Raw genomic sequence first — 27,093 nt, forward strand, 5'->3', positions numbered from 1 at the left:
GTCAGCATTTCAGTAATATTTTTACTCTCCAAAACGTAATACAATTCTCCAGCTAGGACAGGAGAAAAGAGACAAAAACAGTGCTTCAAAGTACAATAGAAAAATATTGTTCACTGGTTTATTTTTCCAAATGCGCGCGAGGCTATTTACAAATAAGCATATCTCCTGTGACCGATTATTACAACGATGAGTCTAGTCCTGCTCAAACCCTAGATGAGAAAAACATTTTTTCCTTTTATTATTAAGGCACATTTGATCTGTGAGTTTACAACAATCTTTCAGGTGTAAAGACAGATTCGTTTCACTTTGTCCCCCCCAAAAAAACACGTGAGCACCAAAATTGTCAAAGAACACTTGATATTTAGTAGAAACAGTAAGGAATGTCTCAGAATCGAGGAGGTGGGCGTGGCGGAGGGGGGACGTGTGTTCCAAGGAAATCTTTGGAGACGGAGTCACTGCAGGAAGACAGACAAACGTCCCCCAGAGGAACGGCAGTGCCCTACACGATGGGCATCAAATAAATTAAAGGAACCTCAGAGGGGAAGAGAAAAAAGGAGACAGTGGCTGAGAAGTGGGGGCCCCCACCCCACCCTGAGCTCGGGACGGAGCAGGTGAGCTGGTGTGGGGGGGCGCTCTCGGGCCTGGCACTTGTTCTTTGCCTTCCATTAAATGTACTTTACGGGCCACACTCAGCACTGCCCAGGGCTGGTGGCTCGGGGGATCCCGCAGCCTCTGGAGGATGGAACCCCGGTCTCCTCGTGCCAGCAGCACCTGGGCCCTGGGCTCCCTCCGCCCCGGCTGTCTACCCTTTACTGGGGAAGGCTAGGAAGAGGTCAATGGTCAGACCCTCGAGACGCGGCCGCGTCCACACTGGCCACACCACCTGCCGGAGGAGCTGAGCGCGTTCCTGGGGCTCCCGAGTCGGCTGGGGTCATGGTCCCTTACTCCAGAGGGCTATGCGGAACAGCTCCAAACAAACGGAAGAGAGGGAGCGAGGGAGGAGGGGGCGGGGGCGGGGGCGGGGTGGGAGGTGGGAGGTGGGAGAGACAAAGGCGCGAATCTGCACAATGTTAACAGTCACACCAGAACGAGGACCGGAGTTACAGTGTCTCGCGACAATAATACTTTGCAAGAACTTTCCTTAGTTCCTTCTTGTTTTTAGCAGAGAACTGTAACAAAGGACTCTAAAAAAGAACCTTTAAGGAGGGAGAAAAGAGGAAGAAAAAGGGAAATCAGTTCACTGGGTCCGCTTCGTGTCACAGCCACGACTGCAGTCCCACGGCAGGACGGGCGGGTGATCACGCCGTGCTCCGGGGGGGGGGGGGGCCCGACTACGGACAAGAAGAAGAAAGCCCCGACCCCCAAGGAGCCCGAGAGCCGAGGAGGCCTCTGGAACAAAGCCACCCGGAAAGCAGCTCCTCGGGGGGCTTCCCCCCGGGTCCCCTAAGAAACAAACAACAACAACAACAAAAAAAACCCCAGAGACCCCGAGCGTACAAAACAGTCCGGAGCAATAAATTAGAGGGTGTGACGGCGGCACGGGTCAGGCCGTCCGCAAGGAGCCGTTGTTGCGGCTGCCGCCGTCCCCCGGCCGCTGCTTCTCCAGCCACATCTCGGCCAGCTGCTGCGTGGAGCCGTAGGTGGCCGCCCGCGAGCCCACGCACATGCGGTACTGCCGGGGCTCCAGGGCGGGGTCGCAGGACACGGGGTGGTACACGTGCACCACGCCCACCTCCTGGCTGCGGAAGGGCCTGAGGCCCGCCTGCAGCACCTTGTTGAACAGGTCCACGTCCTCCAGCCCCCAGCCCTGGATGGACACGTCGAAGCCGCCCGCCCGCACCAGGTCACCCTTGTAGATGCAGGTGATGCCGAAGCCGTAGTGCCGCCAGAAGCCCGTCTTCTGCGTGAAGGCAAAATGGTTGTCGCTGGGCGCGCGGCCGCCGTAGACGACCTTGGGGTCGTACTGGCTGAAGATGACGGGGAAGTAGGCCTGCTGGCCGGGCACGGCGTTGGCGCGGCAGCGCTGCAGGAAGTCGGCCGTGAACAGCAGGTCCACGTCGCAGAAGAGCAGCAGCGAGTCGTTGGTGAACTGGGCGGCGCCCACCTCCAGGGCCAGCGCCCGGGAGAACTCGCCGGCCACGGGCAGCACCTGCAGGTCGGCCTTGGGGTGCCGGAGGCGGTAGTCTCGCAGCAGCTCCACCTGCCGCGCCTTGTCGGGGTTGGCGTCCGAGTTGAAGAGCAGCACCAGCAGCTTGACGTTCTGGCCCGGCACCAGGCAGGTCCGTTCGAAGTGGCCCAGGAAGCGGGCGAACATGTCGAAGCGGCCGGACAGCGGCAGCAGCACGTGGATCTTGGGCTCCCGCGGCTCGGGGCGCTCGCGGCGGGCACCGGGCAGCGGGAAGGGCACCAGCTTCTGCAGGGAGTTGGAGAGGAAGGACAGGGAGCCCGAGTCCTGGTTGATCCTGGCCGCCAGCTCCTGGGCGTCCAGCGCCTCGTGCTCCAGGAACTGGACGCGGCTGAAGGTCTGCTGCAGGTAGGCGTGGCGCCGCACGGGCACCGTCACCTTCTTGCCCTTGTGCTTCTTGTAGAGCAGCAGCAGGTCCAGCACGTACTCGGCGCCGTGCAGCGGGTCCACGCGCCGGTAGCCGTACTGGATCTCCTTGAAGTCGATGACGCGGCCGCGCGTCCGGGCATTGGCGTTGATCAGCTCCATCACCTGCAGGACGATGTCGTCCAGCGCCTCCCGCTGCGCCGAGTCCAGGCCGCGGCGCGGGGGCTGCCCGTCGGCCGCCGAGTACAGGTGCCGGGCCGTCAGGAAGTCCCACTCCAGCACCTCGTCGCGCCGGCGCGGCTGGAAGCGCGTGAAGGAGGGCGGCAGGCCCAGCTGCTGGTCCTCGCGGCCCACGGCCGTGCCGCCGTAGCGGCCCATCAGCACGATCTCGCGGTGCAGCTGCAGCGTGCGGTGGCGCAGCTCGGCGATGCGCCGGCTCAGCAGGTAGCTGTGCAGCCGGTACTGGTAGGGCGGGTTCTTGTTGGGGTGCAGCGTGATGGCCCGGTGGATCTTGCTGTTGTGCAGGTCCCGGATGTAGCCCCTCTTGTTCTGCTCGTAGTTCTCGTAGAACAGCTGCTGCATCTGCCGGGGAAGGGCGGGGAGCAGAGGGTGAGGGCGCGTCCAGCCGGGACGGGCCCCGCCAGCAGCCGCCCGCCGCCGCCGAGGCGGCAAAGCCGGCCTTCGGATGGACACGGGCTGCGGGTCGGACGCCCCGCACCGGCCCCCACGCCCAGCACCGTTGAGTGCAGCCCCCAAACCAACCTACGAGAGTAAATGGGGAGCGACAGCACAGCAGGGAGGGCGCCTGCCTGCCTTGCTGGACCCCAGCACCCCACAGGGCTCCTCAAGCACCACCAGGAGTGACTCCTGAGTGTAGAGCCAGGAGTGACCCGAACAGCAAATGTAAGAGTGGGGGAGGGAGAAACGACTAAAGGACCCAGAGACGGGCCAAGACAGGCCGCAGTGGGCAAGTGAGACTGGGCAGAGGCACCTGAGAGACAGCGGTGCTCCGAGATGACTGAACCCAGAGGAAACCCAGCAAGAGCCCCGCCCAGCACCTCTGAAGCGCACCCAAGTGACCCAGCCCGGCACCCCCACAGGATGCTTCGCTGTCGCCGGTGAGGGCCGGTGGGAGGCTTGGAAATGGCCGGCCACTGACCCCCGAATCCTGCTGGGTCCCCCCTCACTCCCAGGGCAAGTTCCTGGGGAAACACCTAAGCCTCAAGGTCTCCCCAGGACCGAAACCCAGCCCCAGGCGCGGGGGGTGCTCCAGGCTGACGGGAGAGACGCGAGAGACGGACTCCCAGCTCTTGTCTCCCCCGGCCGACAGCCAGAGTGAACTCAGGCCACATCACTGGGCACGGACACCCCAGGACCAGGCGTGGTTGGGCGGAATTGCCAGGACTGGCCCAGGGGGTCGCTGAGCACTGCTTGGAGGCCCCCCACCCTACAAGTCAGCCTCAAGTTCTATCGCACCAGGGCAGACTAGTTCTAAATTTCCAAAGGTCTCTAAAATTAATTTTAACTATTTTATTTTGCAACAGTCATACCCATTGTAGGATATCATTGGTTTGTCCTTTCTCCCTTGCCACAGAGTTTGGGCTTATCTGGTAATAATCTCTAAACAATTCTAGACTACATTGGTATATCCTGCTCCCCTAGCCACTAGGAGCTTAGGTATATCAGTCACGCCCATCTAGGTGCTCCGGAGTCACTCCCACTCCTTTGTTTATCTGTAATCACTTCTATGCTCCCTTCCCCAACTAATCAATCAGCTCTTCCCCTAATCAGACTCTGTTAATTTGTAAGGTCAGACCTTTCTAGGACAATGAACTTGTATTGTAAGTTAATATTGCCTTTTCTCCTCTCCTTGTCTTTTGAATAGTTTACTTTAAAACAATACCCTTACAATACCCTTTTTGTATGGACAAAGAAAGACAGTTGTTAATATGCTTTGGTAACATGGGATTTAATTGGCTTCAAATATTATTCACTCCCGGGCATCTGCTTTCTTGACTTAAGCCTCAGCTGCCCTAACTTCCTAGCACCCCCAAAAGCAGGGTCCCGACAAGGGACGGGACGGACCCAGGGCAAGCGGTGAGTTGTGTGCTACCCTGGCATCGAGATGGGCCTGGCCAAAGTGCCTAATGCTTAACTATATGTTAAGAGCTTGGTCATGGACATGTCATGTCATGATCCCAAAGCAACAACAAGACTAGGACCCTGCTAGGGATAGGAAACACTAATCTGGCCTGAGCACTGTAGTCTGAGATCGAGATGACCCCAGGAGAGCAATTCTATAAGCTTAATGCATCTCTGCTATGTCCATACAAAATGATTAATATTATGAATACTTATATGTTAGTTGGACAAGGAGAGGAGAAACACACCATGGGATTCTGCTCTTGGATGGGTGTCCTGCTGAAAGAGAATCTGTCCTAGAAGCAGCATCCCCTGAGGGAAAGAATTTTACCCCTATTGATTGTGACCACACCTATGTGTAAGCCCCAACTCCTCATGCTGGGGGATTTAACTAGGCTGAAAGAGTGGGCTGGGGGGCCAGGCCCAGTGCGAGTCCCAGAGCGAGATCTGGAGAAGCTAGACCAAGATCCAGATCCAGAGGAGAAAGAGAATGAAGCAGCATGGGGGAGAAAGAAGCAGGAGGAGAATCAGAGGAGAATGGAGATGGGAATGGAATAAACTGCAATTGAGACCAACCAGCTTGGCTCCGTTCCTTCCTTCGCCTGCCTCATCATCGCCATCAACCTCCCCGGTGTAGTGCCTGCTCTTTCCTTTCTTGTGTTTTTACACACCCATCATTAATAAAGTTTTTCATATATGAAAATAAAGCTACTTTGCTTTATAAGCTACTCCGCTTTAAAATATTCCCAGTAGAACTAATTATATATGAGGAAAAAAATCGTGAATTTATATTGTCCGTTGGTCCCTGATGAACTGAAAATACCTTGCCTTCAAGTTGATCTCCCGAACACACAAAACAAGCTATGAATCAAAAATCTCTGCATACTCCTGTGGTCACCGCAGCCCCGTGGCCAGGTCACCGGGACAACCCCACGCCCAGGACAGGGGACCGGAAGAGATGTGGGGGCCAGCGTAGCTGCTCTGCACACGGGAGGCAGGTCCCCTCCCAGACAGACCCGGGCAGCCGCGTTCCCCGGCCCCCAGAGGAAGCTGTGGGGGGAGAAGCACGTGGCCTCGGGGAGGACATGTGCTCGCATGTCCGCTGAGCCGTGGGGTCGCGTGAGGAGGAACGAAACCAAAGGAGGGATGAACCCGGGCGCTCTCTCGCCTGTGGGACGGGCAGAGGCTGGCCAGCCGGGCGAGTGGGGGCGGGACAGGCCTGGGCCGCATCAGAGTGGACAGTGACAGGCGAGGGTGACTGGAAAGAAGACAGAGAGCAGAGGGGCCCGGGGACAGGGCTGGGGGTGCAGTGACTGTGCACGCAGAACAGGAAACATGGCTCGCTCTCGCCTGCTCACCTCCTCACCAGCAAACGCCCTAAAAAGGAAATGAGGCCCGGGCACGGGCCGTGTGACGCTCGGGACCGGAACAGACTCGGGGACCAGCCTTGACAGCAAGGCGTGCAGGAGCCGCGGGCTTCCCTGGGCTGCGCAGGGTCGAGGGGGCAGCTCCCAAACCCCCTTTGTCAACTCCCTCGTGACAAGGAGCAGCGCCTCAGGCTCTGTCCAGCGAGTCCAGGGCCCAGATGCCCGAGGGGAGAGGACTGCTAGTCCCACCTCTGCCCCGAGAGTCCCCAGACCCCCAGATCCACACACAGAGTCACGGGAGAAAGGCAGGCGACGCTCTCCTCTGGGTACGCGGCAACGGCAACAAGGGGTCCCCACGTGTCAGACTGTTCCGAGCACCCCAGGCCCCGGGCCGTGTCCTCGCCACTTCCTGCTCCAAGCCCTGAGCACCCAGAGCGGGGAAGGCGACCTGGGGCCCATCCCTGGCACCACCTAAGGCCTCCCGAGCCCCGAGCCCCACCTTTGAGCGTGGCCCCAATTCAAAACCAATCCTTCATCAACCGAAGGCGTCGCCCGCACCCAAGCCCGGCTGCCATGCCGAGCCCACGCGGAGCACCCAGGCGGCCCACAGAGCACCCGTCCCCGCCCAGGCCCACGGCACGGCGCCCCTCGCTGCCCATGCCCTGAGGGCAAACGCGCGGGCCCCTGAGGCTACGGGCACAGGTCGACTGGCCTGACCGCACGCTCAGCTCACCCCTGATCCCCTCAGCTGGTCGCCCCCCTGGACCCAGCCCAGCCAGCCCCTGTGGCGGGCGGGCGGGCGGGCGCTCTCGGGGCTGGGCTAAGAGGCAGTTTCAGCAAACTAAAAACAGACGCGGCCCAGCCCGAAATAGAAGCCGCGGACAGCACCGCCGACCAGGCCCTGCCACCGCCCCGGGCTGCACAGGGCAGGGGGGCGGGGGGCGCGGGGCACCGCGGGGCTGCTTTTTAATCCCGAGCTGGGGAGGCCCAGGGCCTCACTGAGGGGAGACAGCCCGACACCCTCACCACTCAGGTGAGAAGTAAGCCAGCCAGCTTACTCCTGCCGATTCCGAGTCCTGTAAGGAAAACAGGGGCCAGAGAGATGCAGTGGGTAGGGCACTGCCCGATACACACAGCCAGCCCGGGTTCGAGCACCAGCATGGCACAGGGGCACAGGGTTCCCCAAGCACCAGCTGGTGTGGCCTGAAGTACACGATAATAAAAACAAACAGAGGTGAAAAAAGGAAGTCGGGCCAGAGAGCGGACTCGGCAGGCCGGGGTGCAGGCTCTGCAATGCGGGGGCCCATGCTGGATCCTGGGGACCCACCTCCTGGTGTCCCCAGCACCGCCAGGTGTGGCCCTTCCACATCAACCAACCGCACAAAACCCCGTCACCTGGCACATGTCAAGGCGCCAGCTACAGGCCGGTGAACTGCAGGGGACAACCGAGCACGAGGGCGGGAGGCACGCCCACCATGCCACGGGGCCCTGGGGGTGACAGCGGCACGACCAGGCTCCTGCTGCGCACGTGTGGCCTTGACTCCCAGGAAACGGCAGCAGGGATGGCGCAGGGACACTGAGTGGAAGGGCCGGGCGGGGGGGTAAGGGGGGACGGGACGGGACGACACAGGGGCATGGACTGTTCTTAAAACCACCGTGGTCAGGGCCGGAGAGACAGGACAGTGGGAGGGTGTCTGTTTGCCTTGCGCACTGCTGACCAGGGCTCAATCCCCGGCATCCCCTATGCTCTCCTGAGCACTACCAGGAGTGATCCCTGAGTGCAGGAGTAACCCCTGAGCATCGCCGGGTGTGACCCCAAAAGCCAAACAACCCCAGCAGAAACACACTGCTATTTGGGGACACTTTAAAACCGTCCAGGGCCAAGACAGGTCGAGGACAGCGGGGAGGGTGTGGTACCACCCCCGGCACCCCAGAGGGCTGCCCGAATCCCGCCAGGAGCGATCCCTGAGCACAGAGCCCCGAGTCTGCCCTGAGCAGTGCCAGGCGTGGCCCCCAGAACAACAACTTTCAAGTCCCCAACAACAAGGACTGAAAATATCAGTGGCCGCTGCGTCCACCGACAGGTCAGGCAGAGCGGGTGCGGCCCGGCTTGCTGTCGGGTCGCAGGGGATCAAAGCCGGGGAGCCCCGCACACACATGGCAGGCGCTCTGCCGCGGGCTGCACCCGGGCTGTCCTCAGCGCTTCCAGCCACTGTCCCGAGACAGCCCACCCCCCTCCTGCCAGGAGCCGCCACGCCACCCAGCGGGAGCAGCTCCGCGTGCAGCACCGCGGCACCTGCAAGCGGCCCAGCACAGAGCTGAGGGGGAAGTGCCCCGGAAGCCCACCCAGCGCCGTGAGCACCAAGAACGGTGATCGGCGACAACACTGAGAGGCAGGACCCTGACCCCACTCGGACTTTCCCATCGACTTTTTGGAACGATACGAAATAAACTTGCTTGTGCCAAAGGTGGCAGGCTGGGGGCGGGGAGACGCTGGAGACCCTGGTGGAGGGAAGGTGACGGGGTTGGCGTTGGGGCCCCGAACACCTGGAACAACTGGATTCCGCAGGATACACCACAGTGCTGTAAGGAAGTGTGCAACATGGGGCTGGAGCGATAGCACAGCGGGTAGGGCGTTTGCCTTGCACGCGGCCGACCCGGGTTCGAATCCCAGCATCCCATATGGTCCCCTGAGCACCACTGGGAGTAATTCCTGAGTGCATGAGCCAAGAGTAATTCCTGAGTGCATGAGCCAACCCAAAAAGCAAAAAAAAAAAAAGTGCAACAGCCCCAACCCCAGGGGAAGCTGCGAGCCCCGCCATTGGCTGCTGGGGCCTGAGTCAGTTCCTTGCTCGCTGGGTCACTCCTGCTTTTCTTTTTATAAAGTGACCCACGGGGTAACGCCTCATTATAGCCTTTGAGGTTTCCCGGGACAAAGACCTGTTCATTTCTGTCTCTAATTCATCCTTTCTGGTAGCGGGGCGGCGGGCCCGGCGTCCGTGTCCTGGAACCAACAATTTACCGAGAACATCTCCACACAGCTCAGCCACCGCCAGGGCCTGACCCCCACAGCTGGGCAGCGCCAGCGCGGATTCTCGGGGCACTGGGAACACTCAGAGGCCTGCAGGGGGTCATGTCTAAGGGGTGCAGAGCTCGCTTGTGCGGGAGGGAAGTGTGTGGGGGGGGAGTGCAAATAGACCAGCGTGCAGGAAGGATTCAGTCTGTTCTCCAGAACTCAGCAGGGAGAAGGCAAGGCAGTGGGACGGGCCTCGCTCTGCCTCCCACGGCAGATTTCCAGGGCCCGAGGGGGAACCAGGGGCTCCCACATGTGGGCACGACCAGGTCTGTGCGGGGTTCCAGGGACCCCGTGCTGCTGGGGTGGGGAGGGTCTATGCTTCTTGCCCGAACCCCCGAGGCCCCCCGTGACTGCATCTCGAGGGAGGCCAGGAATGTGCGGCTCTGCGGGGAGGCGTCCGGGCTCGCCTCTGACCCCCGGCTGCGACCCAGGCTCGGAGAGCGGCAGCTGGACGACTGATTTTCCATCCGCTCATGCGTCAAGCAGCAGCCTGCCCGCGCCGCTGAGTCCTGCGGAGGGAGGGGCACCGATACGGCCCGGGGGCCGCCCGGCCACTGACCGGCACCCTCGGGGACCCTCAGTGGCTGCTGGGGAGGCGGTTACAGCGGAGCCAACACCCCAGAGGCCCAGGGGGATGAGACCCTGCAGAGCGGCTCTCGAGGGGAGAAGCTGGGCTCCCAAACTCGCCGAGTTACAGGAGCGGCCTGGTCGGGCAGGTGCCAGACAAGTGTGTGGGGCCGTGACGAGGTTTGGGACAGTGCCCAGGTGCTGCTCCTGGGGCACCCAGGGGTGCTTTAGGGCAGAGCAGCACACGGTGATGGCCAGAGGGAGGCAAACACTCCAGCGTTTCAAACAGGGACAGCAGGTGGGGGGACGGCCCATCCGGGGGTCCTCACTGCCAGGGGGAGTGTGAAATGTGGCCCCAGGGGCGAGAGAGATGGGACAGTGGAGAGGGCGCTTTCCGTTCCAGCATGTGGCTGGCCTGGGTTTGATCCCTGGCACCCCGTGTGGTCCCCCAGAGCCCTGCCAGGGGTGATCCCGGAGTGCAGAGCAGGAGAAAGCTCTCAGAACCAAGGGTGGCCCCCAAAACAAACAAGGAACTGTGGCCAGAGCAAGAGGACAGGGTGGGGGGAGGGCTCTTGCCATGCGCACAGCCAACCCAGGTTCGATCCCCAGCACCCCAAGAGCCACCAGGAGTAATCTTTGAGTGCAGGGCCAGGAGTAACCCCTGAGCACTGCCAAACAAAAAGATGTGACCACAGCCACCGGCTTGTGAACGCCCAAGGGCTGACAGCGGGGCAGTTCAGGACCCCCCCAGTCCCGAATCCCGGGGAGCTCGAGGGCATCACCGGCAAGGCCCACTTTGCCTGAGCGCTTCTGGGACCCGGACTGGACACAGACCTCCTTCAAATGCTGCCACCCCCATGGCCCGAGAGGGGGCGGGCGTTGTGCCCCTACCCCAAGCCCCAGCAGCAGCAAAGTGAGGCGAGGCTGAGGGCAGGGCGGGCCAAGAACCCTGGCCTCTCCCGCCGCCCACTGTCGCGAGGAGCCGAAACTCCAGCACGAGGTCGGACTTTTGGGGGCTGACCCAGGAGGCTGCTAACTGGGGGACCGTGGAGGGCTCCTTCTTGCGTTGTTCTGTTTGGGGGTCACAGCACTCCCACCGCTCCGGGACTCGCTGCCCCAGCCCCTACACTCCTCTGCCGTGGCACTGGGCCCACAGGCAACCCAAACCTCAGCACATTCCTGGATGGGCTCTGGGACCCACATGGTCCCGGGATGGGGGGGGGGGCGCGGTGTCAAACCGGGCAGCAGGTGCCTGAGTCCTGCACCCTCTCCAGCCCCCCACACCCTCGCTTACTCAGACAGAACGTGCCCCTCCAACGGCTCCCGGGAGCTGCCCCCAAAGTCCGTCCAGCCCTCCCTGGGTGCCCTCACTCAGGAGCAGGCCACTGCCTGGCCCCCCAGCCCCCCATACCCATTGCCCAGGGACCTGCCAGCACCGTCTCCCAGGAGGCCCCAGAACCAGCAGCCGTGGGCACAGCCATGGGTCTCTCACAGCCTCACCTCGAGGGCAGCGCCCACCTGCGATGCAGACAGTGCGGGGGCTGGGGGGGTCTTCTGCCGGGGCCCGGGCCCTCCACACAGGGCCCTGTGGGCAGCAAGCCCGGGGGAGTTGGAAAGGTTTAAAAGAATAACAAATTCTTATCTTTTTTCTTTTTTTTTTGTTTTCTGAGTCACATCCAGCGATGCTCAGAGGTTACTCCTGACTCTGCACTCAGGAATTACTCCTGGCAGTGCTCAGGGGACCATATGGGATACAGAAAATTGAACCCGGGTCGGCTGCATGCAAGGCATACACCTACCCGCTGTGCTATCGCTCCAGCCCCGAATAACAATTTTTTAAGTTGATGTCGTTCTCATCTCCTTGTTAAGATTTGGGAACTGCACCCAGTGGCACTCAGGGCTGACTCCTGGCTGTGTGCTCAGGGGACTGTGTGGGATACCGGGGATCGGATCAGCTGGTTCAAGGTCAGCGCCCTGCCCACTGGGCCATCGTTCTGGCCCGGAAACTAGCCTGTCCTGGAAATGTCGGCTCTGCTGTGCTCTCCTGGGGAACCTCCTCGGGTCCACTGAGGCTGATGAGACCGAACCCTGGGAGCCGCCGGGGCAGCAGCTCAGCTGAGGCCGCCCACTCGCCAGGATGGGGAGGCCAAGCTGCTCAGCCACGTCTCTGGTCTCCCGCCCCCTCCCAGCTGACTCGCCGGGGCCGCCCCATCAGCTTCAGTGCCGGGGCCCCGCCTGCACAGGCTACTCCGGCCAGGAGCACGGCGTGTGGCTCCAACTCCACAGCCTGCCCGGAGCCAAGGCTGCTGACCTCTGATCCCACATTTGGGCTGTCCCCGCTGCTCTGGGTGACGTCCGTGGGCTGCTGACTCACGCCTCGCTCACTCCCGAAACTTCCGGCCCTCTGGCCTTCTTTCCCGGCCAGCCACTCCCCCAACACTCATCCCACACCTCACACTGCCCCCTCCCCCGCACCGGAGGCCGCACCTTCCCGGCACCCTCCGCCCGCAGCCATCAGCCCACGAGGGGCGACGCTGAGGGTGCACTCGGGCTTCCCTCCCTCCCCGATGGACGCCAGCGGCGAGCTGAGGCGCCCAGCCCCACAGCCAGGGTCTGGGGCTCGCGGCCCGCAGTCTCCAACAAAGCCCGCTCTGTCTGCCAGTTCCTCGAAGTCAAGGAGGCCAGTGGCACCGCCTTCGAACGAGCGTCCACTCAGCGCACAGAGAGCCCAGTCTTCCCGCGGGCACTCCCCGCTGAGCCCCAGGGCGGGTGCCCAACTCCCGAGGGCACAGGGGTGGCCACTGGCTACCTCCCATCGCAACTGGTCTCACTGGGCCAGGGCCAGAGGCCGGACACGCACAGCACCGCCGGGCACCCTGGACTTTATGCCCTTTCCAAAAAACAAAAAAGACATTTTACTGGGTTTGGGGACCACACCCAGCAGTGCCCAGGGATCACTCTGGGCACTCGGGGGCCCCGAGGGCCATATGGGGAGCCAGGGAGCGGCCCCGGGCCGGTCGTGTGCAGGACAAGCCCGCTCCCCACCCACTAGCCTCGCCGTTCGAGACCGTGTTCCCCTGAACACGCATCGCGCTGGCTTGCTGGTCTTTCCGCACCGGAGGCCACCCTGGAGAAGCCCGTGCTCTCTCTCAGACACTCACTTCTCCTTCTTTCCCCTCACTTCTGTCTAAATAAGTTTCGGTAAGAACGTCACCAAAAACACAAGCAGCAGCTGGGCCGTTGTTCCCGCCCCCTCTCAGCCTGCAAAGCCCCCCCCCCACTAGGCCCTTCCCCTCCCCCAAGCGCCCTGGAGCCACCCTCGGCCGGACACGCGGGGTCCCGTGTGGGGAGAAGCAGCACAGCCCGGGACGGGACTCCCCAGCGCTGGCCGTGTCGGCCGCCAGCCCCGGAACCCCCTTTGCCCGGGTCAGGGTGACTTGTCCTCCAGGAGCGAGTGGGGACTGGGTACAGCCGAGGCTGGATCGGAGGCAGCTGGGAGTGGAGACGCAGCCACACAAGCCTGCGGGGCCTGGACCAACCACCAGGGCACGGGGGAGGAGGTGGCAGCGGGGACACGGGCACCTCAGAGCCACGTCAGGAACAGCCTTTCCTCCACCCCAGCGAGCACCGTCCAGGCAAATGCCACGTGAAAATACTAAGAACTGGGGGGCAGAGCGAGACCACAGTGACCGGTGCTTTACCCGTAGCTGACCTGGGCTCAAGCCCCAGCACCCAGACGCCCCGAGCCCCACCAGGAGCGACCCCTGGGCACCGCCCGGTGGGGACCAAAACACAGAAACCAAACTGAACCAAGAGCTGGCCGCAGGCCCCGCGGTGGAAAGCAAGTGACCGCCAGGCTCTGGCCCAGCTGTGCACTTTTCCAGACCTATAAATGCCAAGAACAAGTCAAAATAGAGTAGTATGTTAATCGGAGTGATTTTCTTTTATCTGCCTTGTGAGAAAATGGTACAATTTTTCTTTTGCTTAAATAAATCAGTCAAGTTTTAAATATTTTCAATGCCCCTCCCTTGCCCCGTCAGGCAAGCCACTGCCCCCATCCTGTCACCATGATCAGGGAAGACCCAGGCCAGACTAAAACTAGTCATAATCTCAGTATTCATTGACTTTGTCTTTAAATTTATTAATTTTTTGGTGTTAGGGCCACACCCGGCAACGCTCAGGGCTTACTCCTTGCTCTGTGCTCAGGAATCACCTCTGGTGGGGCTCAGGGAACCATATGGGATGCCGAGAATCAAACCTGGGGTCGCCATGTGCAAGGCAAGTCTCCTACCTGCTGTACTAACCTAGATTTTTATTTTTATTTTTGGAGGAGCTGGGCCACACCCTAGCAGTGCTCGGGGTTTACTCCTGGTTCTGTGCTCAGGGATCCCTCCTGGCAGTATTTGGGGGCCCCTGTGCTGTGTCAGGACGAAGTGGCTTCAGCTCCATGCAAGGCACAGGCCGTATCCCCTGCACTCCTTCTCTCTCCAGCCCCTGGATTTTTATTTTGACAGCTGGATTCCTATGAGTCACTGTAATTACATTAGTACAATCCCAAGGCATTATTTCTACTTGCAAGAAAGAAATTAAGAAAGTCACACCTTCTGGCTAGATTTATGAAGGAGCTAAAGAAGTATCTTCCGAGACCCAGGGCTTAGCGTAATTATCTTTGAAAGAAGACTCCGCCTCAATAATTTCTCCTAATGGGCACCTTAATCCCAGAACTGGCTTTACAGGAAGTTAGTAACAGTTCCTCATCCACTTGAGGGATTAATCCACCCGCACGGTGGATGCGGTGAAGAACCCAAATGGGACCGAGCACTTAAAGCCCGAGAGGAAAATCAAACAGGGAAAGGGGGAAAGAAACCAAAGTCGGACACGGACACGACGGCAGCGTGGGAGAGTTCCATACCAGGAAGAGCTGTGACATGCTAGGACATGGGGCCAGGTGGCAAGAAAAACACCCGGGGGGAGGCTGCTTCCCCACGCGTGGAGGAGATTCGGGGCCGTGCGGTGCGGGGATTCACCCCCCCATGCCCGTGCGCAAAGCATGTGTCCCTGCTCTGGCCCCAGTGGGCTTGTTTTGTCTTTTTGGGCTATGAGGGTGATACTCGGGGCTGACTCTGCACTCAGCGATCACTCCTGGCAGTGCTCAGGACACCGAGGATTGTACCTAGGTCAAGCGTCCTCCCCACTGTCCTATCACTCTGGCCTTTGAACCCAGAATTTTTTTTTAGCGTATCTGTCTCTGTCACTGTCGCTGTCATCCTGTTGCTCATCGATTTGCTCCAGTGGGCAGCAGTACTGTCTCCATTGTGAGACTTACAGGGAAAGAATGATAAATGAGACAGCACCAGAAGCCACAATTTGCATATGATAAAAATAATGCATTTAGGGGTCAAGAGCCATGTTCTAGAAGTCAGCCTCTAACAGACGAAACTCTCCACACCGCGACTTCAGCTCTGGGCACCGAGCGGCATAAGGCACGTAAAGCCTGGAAAGCAGGGGAGGTGGGGAGACAGGAGCACGGGAGGCTCCTGTCGGCAACTGAGCCTGGTTCAAGACCCCCGAGCCCTGCCAGGGAGTGATCCCCGAGCACAGAGCCAGGGATTACGCTGAGCTCTGGCACTTGTGGCCCCAAGAAAAGTAACGTGGAGGGACCCCAGCTAAACGGACCCCACAGGGCTCTCAGAGGCTCTGCCCTGGCCCCCCAGCCCTGGGGCTGCTGTGGCATCAAATCCGGGTGGTGACTCAGGGTGTGATTACGTCACAGCCGGGGAAACAGCCGGGAAACAGCAGCAGCCTGATGCTGGAACGAGGAAGGGTCTGCCATGACTCCGACAGCTCCAGGCACCGCCTCTGTCCCCCGGGAGGCCCCCCCCACCGCCTGCTCCCTCACTAGAGCACCCCCAAACTCACCAGGCCTTCCACACCCCTTTAAGGCAGGCCAGGAGGGGAGGGGAGGGGGGTAGGAAGGAGGGCGCTGAAACTGACACTTTCCCCTGAACTGCATAGACCTCAAACAGCTCTCCTGGCTGCAGGACCCCCATGCCGTGGGCCCCTCCAGTGAGGGACCACTGACTCAGGGCACAGGAGGGGAGCCAAGGGGCCAGGGCTGAGGCAGAGTCAGAATCTGTGCTCTCGCGCCTAAAGCACGCAGGACAGCAGGTCACAGGGCGAGAGCCCACAGCTGATGGTCCCGCGGCCAAAGGCAGAAACTGGGAAAAGCTAGCCACAGGCGGAAGGGATGGAAAGAGCACAGCACCAAGCACCCCGAACCCTCTCGGCGCCAAGGCGCAGGGCAGCCACAGAACGCGCATCTCTGCTGGGGCAAAGGCTGCAAGGCGGCCGCTGCTCTCCAGGACGCTGAGCGGTTATCGATGACCTCAGCACCCCTCAGCTCACTGTTTCCACTGTGACTAATCTCGGGGCCTCCAGCCCCGGGCAGGCAGTGCAGCTCTGCCAAGGGAAACAGGCGTCCACAGGGAGCCCCCGAGTCTGACAGCCCCACCACACACACACACACACACACACACTCACACAGGCATATACAAGCACACACATACACGCACACATGCACTCAATTACAAACATCCACATCCACACTCAGGCACACATTCACATACATCCATACACTCCAATCACACACATGCAGACACACACACACACACACACACACACATGTTCTCATACACTCAGACACACACACTCACACACATACCCAGACACACTCACTCTTAGTTTCACACACATGCACAACACATTCACTCACACAAAGGCACTCACACACATGCAGACACACACACACACCTCTCTCACACACACACACACACACCCAGACACACTCATTCTCAGTCTCACACATGCACAACACATTCACTCACACAGAGGCACTCATGTGCCTCACACACACCTCACACACTCACACACATCCATTCACATACCTACCCAGACAACACTCATTCTCAGTCTCACACAACACATTCAAAGGCCCTCACACACATGCAGATACACACACCTCACACACTCACACACATCCACACATACACTCACACATACCCAGACACACTCATTCTCAGTCTCACACACATGCACAACATACACAAAGGCCCTCATGCACACATGCAGATACACACGCACATGTACACACGCATACACGCAGGCACTCACACACTCACTCCCAACGCACGGCTGGCGAGACAAGGGCTGAACGCGGCAGCTGCGTCACCCCCTCCCACTGTGGCCCCCAGAAGCCCCGCGGCAAGAGCGAAGGGGGCCCAGCTCCTTACCTCGTAGGACCAGACGCACTGCACCCCCGCGAACCTGCGGACGCAGCGGCCCACCTCCACGTCCTCGTGCGTCGTGTGCATCTCCCGCAGGCACCTCCCGATGTGGGGCGCCACCCTCCGCAGCACCTCGCGGCTCAGGATCACGCCGGGGCCCCCCATGCAGAAGTTCTCGCCAGGCTCCAGGGCCAGCTTGCCCATCTCCTCGGTGGTGCCCAGGCCCGTCTGGCCCAGGAAGAGCGGCTCGCTGCTGTTCAGGCTCCGCAGGAAGGCCTCCAGCCGGTCGCCCTTGATGTACACGTCGTCGTCGGCCCGCATGAACCACTCGAACTGGTCCAGGTAGTGGTCGTGCATGTACCGGAGCATCATGAAGGACTTCTTCTGGGGCGGGTAGGCATCGTCCACGCCCGGCAGGGGCACCACGGGCACGGGCACAGATGTGTCAGAGCCCTCGCTGGAGAAGAACTCCACTCGCCCCGGGATGGTCTTGGACCAGGTTCTGGAAGCGAAACATGCCCAGGAGGGAACCGGTTACTTCCAGTGGCTCCCTTCCTGCCCAAGGAGGGCGAGCTCTGAACTCACAGACCCCGTCACACACACACACACACACACACACACACACACACACACACACACACACACACACACACACACACACACACACACACACACACACACACACACACACACACACACACACACACACACACACACACACACACACACCCCCTGAAGAAGCCCAGCCAAGCCTCCCGGTCCCTCTAGTGTGCCCCCAACAGCCTGCTCCGCCCCACCCCCGCCCCGGGCTGGGAGCACCACCATCAGGTACAGCCCTAATCCCAAAGCAGGGCCAGCTGGTCTCCAGGACGCCCTTTTCTTGTCAAATCTCCATATCTGGGCGGCCTGAAGGACCCACCTCAGAGCAGGTCCTGTAGTTTGGCCCAAAGTGATAGACACACTCTAGAGGAACAGCTGGGAAAACCACCAGTTGGTCCCTAATGTAACAGACATGGAATCTACCAGCTGGTCCCTAATGTGAGACATGACACCTCCCTGTTGGTCCCTTGTGTAACAGATAAGAATTCTACCAGTTGGATCCTGGTGACAGGAAATCCACCAGCTGGTCCCTAATGTAACAGATATGAAATCTACCAGCTGGTCCCTAATGTAACAACCGGGACCCTCCCCTCCCCTCCTACTTGCTCAAGGCTAATTCCAGGGACTTACAACCACAGGGTCGGTGATTCCAGCCCCCCATCCCAAAATGTTCAAGCACCACTATTTTTTTTTTTAATGTACTGCTATTTATTCAGCCATTGATTAAGCTGACAAACTGAGCATGAACTCCACATTACTTTTTAAAACATTTTTTCAAACTGGATATTCGTGAGATAGACCATTACAAAGCTGTTTGTAACTGGGTTTCAGTCAGACAATGATCCAGCACCCATCCCTCCACCAGTGTACATTTCCCACCACCACCAATGTCCCCCTTTTTCCTACCACCATCCCCCAAACCCCCACCTCCTACCCCCGGCTCTGTGGGAGGCACTTTCCTTCTTGCTCTCTTTCGCTCTCTCTCCCCTTTTTCTTTTATGCATTGTGGTTTGCAATACAGGTGCTAAGAGGTCACCGTAAAGCACCACTCGAGTTTTAAAAATGTTTCCCACCATGCTAACTGAAAATAGGACGATTGTTGGCCTCTCAGGACTTCAAAGTCATCTCAGCAGAGGAACACTTCCGGGGGACTTTCTGCCCACTGTGGCCCTCAGGGTCAGACCCACAGAGCCTGTTCCATCAGACCCGGGTGCTGAGCAGAGGATGCACCAAGGAAAGGGGGCCTGAGACAGTACAGCAGGGAGGGCACCAGGCTTGCACACAGCAGACCCGCGGTCCCACAGGGTCCCCGGAGTCCGCCAAGGGCGATGAAACAGCTGAGTGTAGCTCATCCGCCCCCAAGAAAAAAAAGGGGGGGGAGGTGAAGGGAAATAACAGTCTGTCGTAAACACAGGTCACGATACCAGGGAGTCGGTATGTGGCAAATGCTCTGGTTTCCCCAAAGTTAAAATGTGGACAAGGGGCCAGAGCAATAGCACAGTGGGGAGGGCGCTTGCCTTGCATGCAGCCGACGTGGGTTCCATCCCCAGCACCCCATACAGTCCCCCTAAGCATTGTCAGAAGTGATTCCTGAGTGCAGAGGGAGGAGTAAGCCCTGAGCATCGCCAGTTGTGACCCAAAAACAAAGCAAGAAAGAAAAGAAACCAAGCCCATCCCCCACAAAGTGGCAGGCCCACTAGTTCTCAGTCCCCAGCTGAGCATAGCCCCAAAATTTAAAAAAATCAAAAGAATGAACCCATGAGACACAAACTCCAATAATGACGAACTCATACACCCTCTGCCTGCTAAACCTGGAGTGGCGAGGACCCCCCCCCCACAGCACCTATGATGACCAGTGACACTAGGGCGCCCCCAGTCATAAGAAGCTCCACCCACCTCTCTACCTAGGAAAGATTTTTGACACTCACAGAATCCTTTGCAACGTGTATGAGTGTGTGTGTGTACGTGTGTATGTGTGTGAGTGTGTGTGAGTGTGCGCGTACACATCTGTGCAGCAGCGCCGAAGGGCGGAAACCTCTCCTCCTTCCCCTGGCCAGTGCCTGCAGCAGCTCCTCTGTCCTCAGTCACAGCCCAGGTCCGACCACACAGGCCACCAGATGATCAAAGGGCTGGGGCTGAAATACACTTCCCGTTCCGGTATTTCAGAAGCAAAGGCTGTTATCTCACAACTCATGTTAAGAAAAAGAGCTAAAAACTTTGGGGGAAAAAAAAACCTCCAACATGCCCCACCCCCCACTTGACTTAACTTTCATTTATCCCAAAGTGCTTCGGAGGGAAAAGTGATGAATAAACCGGGGAGCCCTGGAAGTTAGGGTAGCCCACAGAGGTTTTTAAAGCACCATGAGTCTCCTGGGGCCGAGAGCCACCATATCCAAACCGACCTGGCTTCCCACCTCCCTCTCAGTAGCCAGCAGCGCAGAGCCGCCGGCTGGACCCTCTCCAGAGGCCCCTGCCCCGAGCAGGGCAGGCAGCCGAGCTCTGCTGATTCAGGAAACTGGACGCTCAACAGCCCGGAAGGGTCAGGGCCTGCTGCCCTCCTCTGCAAACGGGAAGTGGGGCCAGGTCAGCCAGGGACGCAAGAGGGCATTCTGGAAGAGCGCAGGGAAGACAGGAGTTTGCAAACAGCGGGAGGCCCTGAAAGAACGGGAACAGTGGGAGCAGAGGGAGAGTACGGGGGTCACAGCACGTGGTGGTCCCACTTCCATTCCTGCCAGAGCATGCGCCACCAACCAACACGGAGTGAGCATTGAGGTGGGAGTACCATGTGCCCCTCCCCCATACACGCATGCCCCTAGCACTGTGGGGTTACCAAAATCTCAAATTGAGGCTGAACTTGAATCAACACCTCTGCAGGATGCCCTGGAGGGAGGGGCTTTAGAAGTGACACTTCTTTTTCTGGTTTTTGGGCCATACCTGGCAGTGCTCAGGGCTTACTCCTGGCTCCATGTTCAGGGATCACTCCTGGTGTGCTCAGGGAACCCTATGGGGCACAGGGGATAGAACTTGGGGCCCCCTCGAGCAAGGAAAGCACCCTCTCCACTGTACTATCGCTCCAGCCCCCAGGAAGTGCCATTTGTCATGTTTCTGACCCAAACCTCCATATGAGCAGCCCAATGGACCCACTTGTGAGCAGGTCAAGGTGAAAACACGCCGGAATCCCAGCAGAGAGGCCTCCTGCTCCCGGAACTAACCACCAAGCAGCAAGCAGGGGCGGAGAGGGGCCCAGCAAGCGCCCCCTCCCATGGTCCCTTGCAGTGAAGGCACCGGGTGGCGCCTACAACATGCTTCCAGGCAGGGCACTATCACACGGGACCCCAGCGGGGGACCCACCTGAGCGAAGCAGCACTGCTGGGGACCCCCACAACAGTGCCCATGACACTGGAGCCCCTAGCACCATGTGCAACCCCGGAGCACCCAGCCAGGGGTCAGCCCCAAGCATCGCTGGATGTGGTCCCCAAAAGGTCTCTGAGTTTCCCTGGGTCGCTGTCACACCAAGGCGCTTCTCCCTGGGTCCCCAACACTGGACGGGGACCAGCGCCCTGACCCCACGTGCGTGGGGAAAGCAAGAGACAAGGTGGGCGGCCCCGGGGAAGCGCGGAAACAGGGCCTGGCCTGTCACGTGACGCCCCAGCCACTGGCCGCAGGCTTTGGCTATCACGTGACCACCCCGCCAGCATCTGCGGGAGTCAGATCTGGCAGGAGCCACTCCAGGAGCCCCCCGGGGTACCCCCAGTCTGCCTACAATCGAGGGCCCCGGCGCAACTCCCCTCCGCCGAGGCCAGGCCGGTCCTTTGTGGGATCCGGGAGCACCGCATGCACACACTCTTTCCAGAGACTCGAAGTGACACACCTGCCCCCTGGTCCCCAGAGAGGGAAGGTGAGCACGGGCAGTAAGGTGTCTTCCCGGCCTTCCTTCCCTTTCTGAAAAGGGAGCCAGGTGGGTGGATTACAGCTTCCTACCTCAACAATGCTGGGCCAGCGGCCCGGAGGCCAGTCCAAGGAATTAAGGACTAATCTCGACCTGCTCTCAGCCAGTTCACAGCGAACAATGGGGCGCACCCGCCTCCCAGCGCCAGGCCTGAGGCCTGGGGCCCCTCCCGGAAGGTCTGTTCTCATCTCAGCTCTCCGCACCCACCTCCAGCCCAGGCCCGTTACACACAAGTATTGTCTGGGGCTACTCCCCACGCAGTGCCCCGGGCCTGGTCACCTCCCCAGGTCCACCCGTCACCAGCAGAAGGAAACAACAACCCCTTAGCTGCAGGAATGAAGGTCTGCTTCCCCCAGGCCCCAGGGCCGGATTCCTGCAGATCCTGAGGCCCCCACCCGCGCTGACCCCTGGGGCACCCCTACACCATCTCCGCCAGCAAGAAAACAGGCAGGGCCGGGTGAGGGCTGCGCCCTGTTCACAGCCGGCGGCTGGCTGGCACAGAGCCCGCACCTGCTTCTGTTATCACGGCCGCCCTCTCCAGAGCCTCTCAGCCTTATCAGCCCAGGAAACAGCCTGATGCGGCCCTTCAGGGCAACCCTGAGGGCTCAGAGGCTTCCGTGAAGGGCCAGCCTAGGTGCTGGAACCGTTTCTGAGGCCCACGTTCACCCTGCTGGGCCATCTTCCTGCCTTCGGTGGGGAAATAAACCAGAGCCAGACCCTCAACCCCAGCCTCAGTCTACAACTGTCCCAGTGGGTGACCCGGCCCTCGGGGACACGGACAGATGGGGGGGCAGTCTTGGTGCCCCTGCGGGGTGTGTCCTGTTTAAAGGGAGCTTCCGGGGGTGCCAGCTGATTCTTTCTCTTGAAAGGGGTCAGCAGGTCGGAACAGAGGGCCCCTCTGCTCCCATTCCCTGTAATCCTCACGCTTGTAAAGTGGGATCCCACCCAGACCCTTGAAAAGCCAGAGACGCCCACAGCAGGCAGTGTGGGGGGTGGACCCCGAGATGTCCATAGCAGAGAGGGCCCCCGGGCATCAAGAGATGCCCAGGGCACCAAGTCACAGACACAGGGGTCACCCCGACACTTCAGGGGAGTGATGTCACAAGTGATGCTGGGCTGGAGTGCGGAAGCTAAAAGCCCACAGCCCCTGCCCGCCAGACCTCCAGGAACCCCTAAACATGCCCCACCACACCCCCTTTCTCCCCAGCGCCACAGCCCTTCCCGTGGCTCGGTAGCGGTCACCAGGTTATAAAAGCAGAAACAAGCATGTCACTCGCCCTGGGACACGCAGACTGTTCCCGCGGCCACCGGTCCATGGCCTGCCACCTTCCTTAAGGAAAGGAAAGGCACTCACACTGCCCACCTGGGTGTGGCCCCCAAAATGTACCCCCAAAGCCCTCCTCCTCCTTTGAGACGGAGCAAGGCAGCGGGGCAGGCCTCTGGCCCCTGCACCCCACAGCAATGAGTGAGGCGCCCCAGGAGCCCCCGGCCAGCCACACCTCTGCAGGACCCACCGCAGCAGGGCCCAACCCAGAGCAAGGCTGACGCCCAAAGGGCTCCAGACTCCCAGGGGTACCTCTTCAGACAACCTGGGCGCCATGACGTGTGGGCACAGACTTTGGGACCATGGGCTCCCCAGTTTCACCAAGGGGCCAGTGGCGAGCTCAAAGAACCAGTGGGTTCCCGGGGACACACGAGGTCCTGTCTAACAAAGTCCTGCTCCGAGGCCGCTGCCACCGTGAGCTGAGCACACTGAGGGGTGGGGGTGTGTGTATGTGTCCCAGCACAAATGCCCCAGACTGGCAGAACGGGAGCTCGAGGCCCAGGTTTGGAGTTGAAGTTTAAGTTTCCCCGACCTGCGATCAGGGTCCCTTCACCAGCCTCTAACAGTGCCCCAGTCAGCTACGGGCAGAGAGGAGCCAAGACGTCCTTCCAGAGAAGCAGAGAAGCAGCTGCCCTGCATGCGGCCGACCCAGGTTTGATCCCCAGAACTCCGGAGAACCGCCAGGAGGGACTCCTGAGTGCGTGGCCAGGTAAGGCCCGCCCCCTCCAAAAATAAAGGAAGAAAAGGAAAGGTAGAAGGAAGTGTGTTGGCGTAGCCTGGCCACCGGGGCACGGCTGCACTAACAGGGAAAGCCTGCCACTTTTTCTTTCTTTTTAATCAAAGGGATGATTAAATAAAAAGAAAATCTAAACAGCATCAAAATTCTCCCGACAAGAAGTGGAAAGTGTCGCCAAGAAATATCTGAAAACAGAAGAGTCACTTGTGTCTTGTCTAGACAAAAGAGGAACTTGTCTACCAGATATTAAAATATTATTCAACCTCCAATAATTTCAACGGGTGGTACTGGCAAGAGAACAGACGAAAGATCAACGGGACAAACAGGAAGTGAGCGTGCAGCCAGGGCGAGGATGCGAATGCGGGGGTGTGCGCAGCAGGTGGGGGTGATAATGTACTGGGGGGGTGCGGTAACGGGGATGAGACTGAGATGATTTGGATAGGGGGAGGGGACCCAAACCAAACATCAACGTCCAAAGGACCGAGTGATGTGAGCGCCTCAACTTCTGGATAGGAAACAGAACGGAGCAGGGGCGGGTGTATGGGAGGGAGAAAACAAACCAGCAACCGGAGGAGTCGGGCAACATAGACCCCGCCATGCAGGGCTCGGGGTGCCTGTTCCCCGTAAGGGAAATGTCCCGACATTCGCAGGGGGGTGAGGGCTGAGGCCTGTATGTGGGGGTGTTGAACAACCACCCCCAGGAGACAGCACTGAACTGGGGGTGGGGGGCCGGGCACAGCTTTGGGGGGGCCGCTTTGCTAGCTCATCTAAGAGCAAGGCACTGAAGACGGAGCCACAGCCTGGGGGCCTGGGCAGCTCCAGAGTAGCCATGATCTAGCACCCCGGGGCCCGTGGCTCCAGGCCATGTCCGGGCCCAGTTGTGACAAAGCCGAGTGCCAGACACCCGTGTCAAAAAGCTGGGACACCGTATCCTGCACCACCATTCCCAGAATCTCCTCTTCCTCCTCCTCCTGCCCCACCGAACCACACAGGCGTCCATCTGTGGCCGTCCCCAAGCCGTGGTCGGATATGCCACCTTCAGCGCACAGCTCAGCACCCTCTGCACCTTTCCTCCCTGAAGCCCCCTAGCTGCAGAGCCACTGGACCCGCTGTGCCAGCATCCCTGGGGGTCCCGAGTCTCACCAGCTTGTCCGGCGCTTCGCAAGCTGGCTGGGGACCCAAGCGGCCGGCCAGTTGCATCCCCCACGCCACGGAGGCCTCGATGCTCTCTCCATGGCACCCCTTCCCAGGAGACACCCTTTGCCCAGGGTCTGGGCCTCCACCCCAACGCTCAGGTTCCTGTGTGGACGGGAGGGAGGGGAGACACAGGCCCAGTGTGAGGGAGGGGACAACGGCCACAGCCCCCGGGGGCGTGAACGGGGCAGAGCCCACAGAGGCCACGGCCTGCAGGGTTCTGGAAAGGCACCATCCGAACTCAGCTGCTCATACCCAGGCCTGAAGATCCGGCCCAGGCTGTGTCTACGGCAGGCGCCTCTGGGACCTCCCACCACTTGCTGCCCGTCTCCTCCCACCCAGAAGCCAAACCATCACACTCAAGACAGGCAGGAACCAGAGAGCGTCCGGGGCTGAAGCTTGACGCTGCCGTCGAGGGGGAACCAGAACTGGAGCCAGTCCAGCTGGGGACCCGCTGACTTCCCTGCCCACAGGGCACTGGCCGCGTCCGTGCAGACCTCGGGCCCCAGCGACAGAGCTTGGCTAAACCATAATGACTAGTTCCACTCGGTGACCTCCACCCGGTCCGGGCCTCCCCCTTGGCCCCCAGTCCCTCGGGGCTAAAAGTGGCCTGTGCCCTCCCTGCGGGTACAAGGGGGGCAGGGCAGCAGCTGCAAGGCAGACCCACCCCGGGGCTCCGGGTGTGGGAGAGAAAGGGGGCACAGGAGGTGACACGGGAGGGCACCTGGGGGTCTCCTTCACTGCCAGAGAGAAAACGAGCAAGGTGAGAACACCAGACTTGACCCTTATCGTGGTGACTATGTAGGTGTCCTGAAAAGGAAGACAGACGGCCATAGACATGGAGGTAGGACAGACAGACGGCTGAAAACGTGACGGTGAGCATGCATGAGGCCCAGGTCCAGGTGCAGCCTTGCGGGCTCTCCTGGACAGTGGTGGAAGTGCCCCTTGAGTATGGCCCACGGATGGTCCTGCTCTCTCCCCACCCCATGGCCTGGCTGCAGGCCACCTGGCTGCACACGTAACCAGCCGCCCCCAGCAGGCCTAACCAGACCCTTTTGGGCTCATCCTGACTGAGTCCTGGCAAACACGGGGCCTCGCTGGGCGAAGCAGGTCATGACCCAGGCGGCCACTCACCTGCTGGCTTTGATCAGAAGGGGCACGATTTGCAGCAGGAGCAACAGGACAGAGGGGAGGGCAAGGCGCTTGCCTGGCACATGACTGACCAGGGTTCGATCCCCGGCACCCCATATGGCTCCCCGAGCCCACCAGGAGTGATCCCTGAGTGCAGAGCCAGAAGTCCTGAGCACAGCTGGTGTGCGCCCCCACCCCCATCCCCAGTGCCACCCAAAAAGGGCACAATTTCCATCAAGTTTCCAATTCCCGCGTGGTCCCTCTTGGAGAAGCCAGGCCGGCAGATGGGCTCTCGCCGCCAGTGACCACAGACAACCCTCGGCCTTCAAAACCCCGCGGCCCTTCCCAGCAGCAACACCCAGGACGGTCAGGACACACACGGTGAAACCGCCTGCTGCCCAGCGCTCCACGGCCTCCGGACACGGGGGGTTCTGAGTGGCCTTTCCCTCCCGCACTGGAACACCCTGAGACTCCAACGGGGCCGCACGGAACAGCCCAAGTGACACGGGCCCCCGGCGAGGCGACGAGCCTTTGTCCGCTGAGTTCGGCACACCAGCAAGTCCACTCCGGGGTCCCGAGAGGCCTGCGTGCACCCCAAGCCGGGCCCCAAACACCCCCGGAAGGCGTCCCGGGGAGACCCTGGCCCGAATCTGCACCCTCCCGCCCGTCCCCAACCATCTCGCTCCGAAGACGCGCGGCGCTAATCCCTTTGTTAATCCCGCCCGTGATTCCGGCCACTTCTCCGGACTCACGTGGCCCACGAGGAGGGCCCGGGCGGCGGGCGCGCGCGCGGGTGGGGGTGGGGGCGGCCGCGGCCGCGGCGCGCGCGCGGGGGGCTCACCTGAACGCGGCCACCGCGCGGGTCCCCAGGTACTTCTGCGCCGTCATGACCCCCACGAAGAGCAGGCTGCGCTCGGGCGGCGCCGCCCCGCGCGCGCCCGCCGCCGCCGCCGCCGCCGCCCGCGCCCGGCCCGGCCCCCCGCAGCCCTCGGGGCGGCGCCGCGGGCCCGCGCGCTTCAGCTCGGCGGCGCGGGGCAGCACGAGGCGCGAGGCCAGCACGAAGCCCAGCACCAGGCCGAGCAGCACGCTGAGCCAGGCGCGCCGGGCCCGCGCCGCCATGCCCGCTCGCCGCCCCGGCCCGGGGCCCGCGTCGCCCGCTCCGCGCCCTGGGCC

At 60.7% G+C, this 27,093-nt stretch overlaps 1 protein-coding gene across 1 annotated transcript; it reads right to left on the reverse strand.

The window, feature by feature from the left end:
* CHSY1 (chondroitin sulfate synthase 1) lies at positions 1 to 27,093 on the reverse strand. The gene is made up of 3 exons (XM_055143244.1): positions 26,762 to 27,093; positions 16,993 to 17,488; positions 1 to 3,133 (listed from the first exon to the last, which is right to left on the reverse strand). The coding sequence occupies exons 1-3, from the start codon at positions 27,037 to 27,039 to the stop codon at positions 1,544 to 1,546; spliced, it is 2,364 nt and encodes a 787-aa protein (XP_054999219.1). The 5' UTR covers positions 27,040 to 27,093; the 3' UTR covers positions 1 to 1,543.

Source organism: Sorex araneus, chromosome 6 (genome assembly GCF_027595985.1).
Source record: "Sorex araneus isolate mSorAra2 chromosome 6, mSorAra2.pri, whole genome shotgun sequence".
NCBI lineage: Eukaryota > Metazoa > Chordata > Mammalia > Eulipotyphla > Soricidae > Sorex > Sorex araneus.